General features: G+C 36.0%; 1 protein-coding gene across 1 annotated transcript in view; it reads right to left on the bottom strand.

The window, feature by feature from the left end:
- Positions 1-7,774, bottom strand: part of SMC1B (structural maintenance of chromosomes 1B) — a 37,657-nt gene extending 29,883 nt beyond the window's left edge. Inside the window, exons 1-7 of the mRNA XM_009879718.1 lie at positions 7,666-7,774; positions 5,662-5,850; positions 5,019-5,131; positions 3,623-3,826; positions 3,002-3,240; positions 2,258-2,516; positions 585-725 (exon numbers count right to left, since the gene is read on the bottom strand). Coding sequence (XP_009878020.1) covers positions 585-725; positions 2,258-2,516; positions 3,002-3,240; positions 3,623-3,826; positions 5,019-5,131; positions 5,662-5,850; positions 7,666-7,774 — 1,254 coding nt within the window. The remainder of the gene's footprint in view (positions 1-584; positions 726-2,257; positions 2,517-3,001; positions 3,241-3,622; positions 3,827-5,018; positions 5,132-5,661; positions 5,851-7,665) is intronic.
- Positions 7,775-7,790: the final 16 nt, after the last annotated feature.

The following is a 7,790-nucleotide window of genomic DNA, read 5'->3' on the forward strand; positions in this document are numbered from 1 at the left end:
TAGTAGATAAGCAATGCCAACTCTGAACTGTGAGACAGGCATTTTATGAACTCTCAAGTATCCCTATATTTCTTCTCAACAGTACAATGGGACTTGCTGCCTCTGAAGTGCAACAGAAAAGCAGACACCAAGGAGATTTTTCCAACTACACCACACTAATACATACAACTGACCTTAAAAACATCTCAGAAAAAAAGGTAGCTGTAATCAAAATTAATCTCTAAAGGGTATGAGTATTGTACAGATATACAACAGTGGTAGGACATTAAGAAAGAAAAACTACACTTATGAAAACAGGAACTAATTACAGTTAAGCATATGTTTTGAGCAACTGTAAAATATTAGAGCCAAAGCTTTCAAAACCAAATCCTCAGTGAGTGCCCACACAACCATTCTCTGAAGAAATTTAGAAGCCATTTTTCTAAAGGTGTTGAAATATGAACATGGAACTAACACTTGCAATGTATCTCCTTTGCTGAGTATTTCTTTATGTCAAAGCATTTAACACACAGACATTTATACCAGAGGGAGGGGTACAGAAACATTTTTCTCCTTAAAACACAATTCTAGCTTGATAGAAATACCTCAACTTCTTTTTTCTTTCTCCGATTAAGTTTCAGCCTTTCTTGATCCGCTTTTTCCTCCCAACGAAGTTTCTCTAGCTGCTGGGTGAGCGTAGCTACTTTCTTTCTTGCTATTTCCTTTAGTTCTTCATAACGCTCCAACTGGACAAATAACAAAAAAACTAATTCACTCCACCGTATGTGGGAAGACTCATGTTGTTACAGCCTCAATTAGTAATTGCTACTTTATCATAATTAAGATTATGAAAACTACCCAATTCTCTGGAGTAACTTTCTAGCTACTAATTGTATTATCAGAAGTTATATTTTATTAGAGAAAGATTCAACCCAAAGCTTACATTTAATAGTTCTTGCCTACAGTCTTGTTTTAGACTTCTAATGACTTATTTTTCAGGCAAGTTTATGAAGTTTACAGTACTTCACAGTCAACAGCAAATTTTTGCACAGCCCAAAATTACTGCAAGTTTTGGTATTTGTAATTACAGCAAGTTTTGGTATTTGTATATTTGTAATTACAGCATTCTCATGTTATCAGGTTTTTGGTTTTTATTTGTGGGGTTTTTGTTTGGTTTTGGTGGTTGTTTTTTTGGGGGTTTTTTGTTTGTTTGTTTGTTTTTTTAAGGTGAACATATAAAAAAACCCAAACATTTTAAGCAATCTTGCAAAGTTATTACTAATTGACCAAATGCCTCCAGAGTGCAAAGTAGGAAGATCCACAAACTAAGAGAACAACCCTACAGGTTCTCCATTAATTGATCAGGAACTATTTTAAGGACGAGACAGAGGAGAAAAGAAGCTAGCACATAGTTTTAAAAGTGTTTCTGGCCATATGGTTATGAAGATAGCTTCTTCAAACTTGAGTTTACTGTAGAGTGATGCAGTCCTTTCCTTCCAAAACAATTTAAAATAGCTCACAAGTGAGCTACGTCAATTTTAGATTCTGACCCATAGTAGATGGTACACATACTACTAGGTCTTTTTTTGCGTTTTTTGTTATCTTCTTGTTTTTTTTCCTAAATGAAGACATATTTCTGTAAGTAAGCTGACAAGCCATTTCTCTAAAACTACCCTTTCACCTCAAGACTGTACTGGATATTTTCTATCTTACCCTCCCACAACATGCCATGTGGACTTCCATGAAGAACAGGAAAAAAACCCAAACCAGAGAGAACAATCCAAATGTATCTACAGACTTATTCACAGATGACAGCCCCTGAGTACAACTCTTCTGAAGCTTCTATCTAACTCTTGAACTTCTTGATCACTGAAAATTTACCGTTTCCTCTAACAAAATACCTTCTCACATTGCTTAGAAGATGCACTTCACACCCTCGAGAGATGCTTACCATTTCAAATCTCACAATGGTAAACTTCTAAATCTCTGTGCAACTTAGATTTACTTCCTAGAAGTGTTCCACGCTTGGAACATCTGTGAGATCTGACTTTCCCGCCCCCAGAAAGGAGACAGCCCACTCCAAGAGGCTGCATCATCATTTCTCTTCATCCAATGAAATGGTCTCTAAATAAAAGTTAGAATTTTGCTGTTGAGCTCAAACAAAAACCAAAAAGATCATTAGAAATTACAGGCTATCGGTGAAACAATGGTTTCTCTGTCACCAGTGGGGATTTTTGGACTTCACTAGTAAACAGTATTTTTTGGCTTCCCAATTCACCTGATTTTCTCTCAGTTCAATACGTGCTGCTCTCTGCAGTAACTCCTCTTCAGTTTTCTTCTCAAATGCTTTCCACGCCTTCTCAATATCATTCAATTCTATCTCTAGTTCTTTTATGTTCTGCTTTTCCTTATCACAGGATTTCTCCTTGTCCCTTAGAGATTTTTTAGATGCTTCTACTTTCTTGATTTGGTAGGAAGTGATTTCCTTTGCTTTTACATAGAGGGATCTCTGCTGAATCAGTGATGCTTCCAGAGCCCTAAAAAAAACCAAACCAACCACAACCAACCACACAAATAAAAAAACCCAACCAACCAACAACCACAAAGCACATCCAAAACAACAAAACCACAACAAAAGAAAACGAAAAAAGATAATCAGTAACCCCCTCTCAACCCCACATGCAAATAAATAATCAGTTGTTGACTGCAAGGTTACATACTGACATGCCATTTTTTTTTCCCTACTATCCACTGAAAATAGAAATGCAAGAAGTGAAGCATAACCTTTTAAAAAATACAATACCAAACAAGCATTTATATAATAAAATTACTGACAACCTAGGCATGGTGGTGGACATGAAATCAATGTCTAGATATTACTTTAGTAAACTGCTGCAAACTGACTTCCATAGCATTGGGATGTTACCCGGCTGCTTCAACAGAAAATGCATGCCTGCCAAGCAATTCCCAGTGCAGACTATGCTTTAACTCAACAATCAGAGAAAACGATTGGAAAACCTACTTCACTTCTCTATCCATCTGCTGTTGGTCCCTGTTTAGTACACCAAGCGCTTTTTTCTTGACTCTAAATGCATCTTCTGCTGTAGAAAGAGACTCTTTCTTGGTATTAGTCTCCATATTCTTCTCATCCAAACTTTTTTTCAAAAAGTCAATGCTTTTTTCATTGTGATAAAGCCGGAAAAGCTTCAGCTGTACCCTTTCTTCATCCAGTTCCTTGAGAAGCATCCAGTAATGCTCTGCCTACCAATATTAAAATTTTATTTATGGTTTATAAAAAGGATTTTCAATCACTAGCAGTCTAATTTCAAGTTTGAAGTGATGTAAAGTGATGTACCAGTAGTTATTATTTCAGTAATGTGCACTAATCACAAAACTCAAAAAATGTAAGTTAACACTTTAAATTATACTAGCAAATCTACACTTTCATTTATTTAGATTTTATTATACATATTCCTCTATCCTTTTACACTATACTAAATTATTATATATTATACCATACTGAAAAACATACTACATGAAAAGCAACAAAAGTTGCTGTTTTTTAAGAAAAATTGTATTTAAGTTCATAAAAGATGCAAAATCTGAGATCTTAATGTGCAAAAAAGGAGTAAATTTGAGTTACCTCCTCTGTCTCTATCTTTGCTTGTTTGCGTTCTGCTGCAACACTTTTTTTCTTGTTATAATTAAACTGTACATCCTCTTCTGCTTCCTGCATTTTTTCCTTTTTTCGTTCATAGTCTTCAGCATATTCCCATGAATTACTGATTTGTTCAAAAAGTTGGGTTCTCTCCTTTGGCTTCTTCATTGCAATTGATTCTACTGTACCCTAAAACAAAATTGCAAAAAAAATAATAATGCAGCACTGTAAATCATTACATTGTCTAACAATTAATTTCTTCCCTAAGAGCACACAGTACAGATTTATCTCCCAATAAATCTCCAGATTTATCTTCTGTATGGTTAACAGAATTGAATGGAAGTACTTTTAGATTCAAATCCAAGGAAAAGTTTAGTACCAAAAGAATTATCACCCAGCCACCTCACCTAATTAAATGACAACACTAAAAATTTTAGAATGTCAGATACAGTCTATGAAAAACACCTTCAAACTAAATCAACCTGCATAAATCAGTGAGCAGCATCAGAATGACAAAATTAAATCTTGTTAGCCTCTTTTAAGAGCTGAAACTCATTTTAAATGAAAAAGAAACTAACGACCAGCCCCCCCTCCTCAGGTATTTCAAAAGCAAAACAGTTGAAATCAATGCACCAGAAGATTACATAAGTCCCCAAGTTAATGGGTGCACTGTTTTTGTCCATGTGTTCTGCTCAAATCTTCACTGATCTGAAAGAATTACCATTTCCAGTAAAGCGTAGGAAATAAGTTTTGTGATTTTATTCTATTTTTATAGTGGGTAAATGCCCTCATCATAGAAACTATTAGCACAGTAAGAATACACATACAGGATTTCTGTAAGAGGGAAAAAAACCAGTTCTTCCTTGGGAATTTTTCTCAGAAACTGTGAGGAAGACAATCTTGTGAAATATATTAATCATAAGTACATATTTCTGACCTATATCATTAAATATTTGTGACTTAATAACCCAGTAGGATTTTTGATCCCTCAATTTTAACAAAAAAATCCTATACATTTCTATGCATCTTGACTAATAGGAGTGGTTTACAATGAAGTTATCTTTTCCTATTTATAATACTCCTCAAATTTAAAAAACTAAACATTTATAAATAGAGACTCACATTTTGTTATATACTCTGCGTAATGCAAGTACACAATTTCTTCCAGATTAGCTTCTTTCTTACCAATGCACTCCTGTACACACAAACCCCATTATTTCTATTTTGCAGCCTTGTAATTCTTGGCTGAGGTCAGGAAAAAAATGTATTGGCTTGAAATTAGCTAAGGGTGCCCTCTTTTCTGTCAAATGGGTAACTGTGTACTCCTATGAAATAATCTTAGAAGCTTTTATTTTCCTTATGTAGTACCTTAAATGCTCACCTGAAAAATAAGACAATTCTTAGCTTTGACAAGTATGCCTACTTTTTCAAGCTCAGATATGTAAGTAGATCGGCTGACAGATTTATCATTGAAAAGGAATTCAGTACAACTACCTAAAGAAGGAAAGAAAAAAAATTACTATAAAATGGCTAAACCACAAAATCCATAGGAAAAGAACAAAACTAGTGGAACTAAGCAATTTCCTCAAAGAAGAAAATAGATTTCAGTTATCCCCTTAGTCATTTCAATAATTTCATTTTTCTGTACGAAAATTCTAGTTGCATACTTCCAAAAGGTATTGACACATGCTTAAGTGCATGTGCCCACAGCAAGACACCATTTTCTAGAGCCTCCAACATCTATATATTCCACAGGAAAATCTACAGATCAAAGTACAAAGAAAGAACACTTATTATTCACTTGTTTAATTTTTAACTTTGTCCCAGTGTGTTTTTTCACTTATAACACTTGGCTGTCAAAACGCTACTGAAGGAATATAAGTAGTATTACAATACTCATGGGCTTAATCCACCCAAATATGAAAGAATATTAGGCACCTAAAATTCAAAGTTGAATATTCCTGGTCTCCGTTTTTTCATCCATCAGACAACAGAAAGCACACACAACAGAATCTAGTACCTACCACGGATAACTCTTGAAAACGATTTTTCTTCCCCATCTTCTTCACAATATACTATCTTCACACTAGCTGTAGAAGAAACTGGTTTTCCAACATGTGCTCCATGAATAAGTTCTCTAACACTTTTAACTCGCAAATTAGCTGTCTTCTCACACAGCACAAAACTGACAGCATCCATTATGTTAGATTTTCCTTAAAAAAAAAATAAAAATTTTAACAATTGCTTTGACATGGCAGAAGTGAAAGTAAGCACTTGATTAACAATTAACTAAAAACGATATACATAAATGCAAAAGTTTTTATTAATTCTATTTCTAATTCTGTATTTCATTAAGGAAAAAAAAATGCACATAACAAAAAAAATAAACTTCTAAGATGTAACACACTGGCACCAGACAATAAGCCTGTCTACAATAAAAATCATCATAAACCTGATTTGTTATTTGTTCAGCCTTGTTGAACAGATTTTTTTTTGGTGGTTTGTTCAGGTTTGTTTTGGGGTTGGGTTTTTTTGCCCCTTTTTTTGTTTACACAGGCATATCTAGAGGTTATTACTTAAACTGAGAGAGCAACATGATAATCCTTACTTGATAGTTTCCTTTATATAATGCAGTCAGTGGGGTTTGCTGCATAAGCACTCAATCATATAACTAGAACTCCAGTGTTCTAAAGAACAGAAGCATCCTCCCAGATCTATTCACCACAGCAAAGTTCTCTGATCATACTCCTCAGACAAAAATTCTCTTCACTGAATCCTCTTTTTGCCTCTCCCCTTCAGCCTTTAGCATTTCTGTTGACAGCTTAATTATTTTCTGATTTCAACCTTGCTACTTTGGCAATATTTTGACTTATTCTCCAAAATATCAGATAAATAAAAAACTCAATTCAGACATCACACAATATTCCCAATTTTTCTCCCCGTATTCATCTATAAAATGTATTCAGATTTAACCGGAAGAGTACCAGGAAAAAGTATCCATAATTTTGAGACTTTCCGATACGGAACAGTGGGGATAGGATGATAAAGAATATGATAATAATGCTAAATAAGTTATTTACATTCATAGATCTCATTTCAATTAGATAAGCAAAGAAACAACAAGATCTAAAAAACTAAATAATTAACAAACTGGGCAAACAAAGACCAAATGCTAAGCCCATCCTTGTGGCTGTCAGGACAGCCCTCACCTCCTGTCGTATTGTTCTCTGATACATAAAACATAAAATCCCATTTGTTGAATGGAATTTTCAGAAGAAGTGAATAGAATTTTTAAAAATTCCAGCACCCACAGCATAGCAATGTGGAGTCACATCTACAAATGAAGGCTCTTGCAGGCCGAACTACAATGCAGTTACCATCCTGCAAAGCTACCCTTTCCCAGAGGCATTTACTCACATGGCAAAGACCACAGACTCAAATCAAGAAGCATTTTTCTGTTATTACAGTTTATGACCCAGAGTATTATAGTAAAACTATCTTTATGCGACCTTAGTAAGCTGAACTGTGAACTGGAGTGGCAAACACAAGTTGTGCTGTTTGCAACGCCCTCATTCTACAATGGCTGGGAATAATAGAGAAGACAACTAGAAATGGCAAATCCTTCAACCTCTGTCCTTCCATGCTGGATAAATCTACACTTTCAGTTAAAGAAGCAATAGCATAGTAGGAGCTGCCAAAATTTTGCTTGTGCTGCTAACCCCTCAGGTGCATATGAAAAGCCTTTAAGCAGTCCCTTAAGTCTTTACTCTCCCTACTCAAAGCCCTGCAGCTCTACTAACTCCTCAAGAGGCAAGCTACCGCCAGCCTCACCAATGCAGTGCAGCCACGCTGGCCCTATTCTTGGGCCTACGCCTGTGCAGCTACTGCTTCCTCCTTGTCGGGCCTGTGGTGTTCACAGAAAAGACCCAGCAAAGACCCCAGAAGGGAAACCTCAATCCCTATCGCTACAGTGGAGAAGCGGGCCCACCAGCTGCCTGCCGACCCCCTCCTGCCCCCCAGCCCTCTACCTGAGCCGTTGGGCCCGATGATGCAGTTGAACCTCATGAAGGGGCCAATCACCTGCTCCCCCCGCCATGACTTGAAGTCCTTCAACGCCAGCAGCTTCAGGTAACCCATCCCTGCAGCAGCAGAC

The sequence above is a fragment of the Charadrius vociferus genome, unplaced genomic scaffold (genome assembly GCF_000708025.1).
Source record: "Charadrius vociferus isolate BGI_N301 unplaced genomic scaffold, ASM70802v2 scaffold90, whole genome shotgun sequence".
Lineage (NCBI taxonomy): Eukaryota > Metazoa > Chordata > Aves > Charadriiformes > Charadriidae > Charadrius > Charadrius vociferus.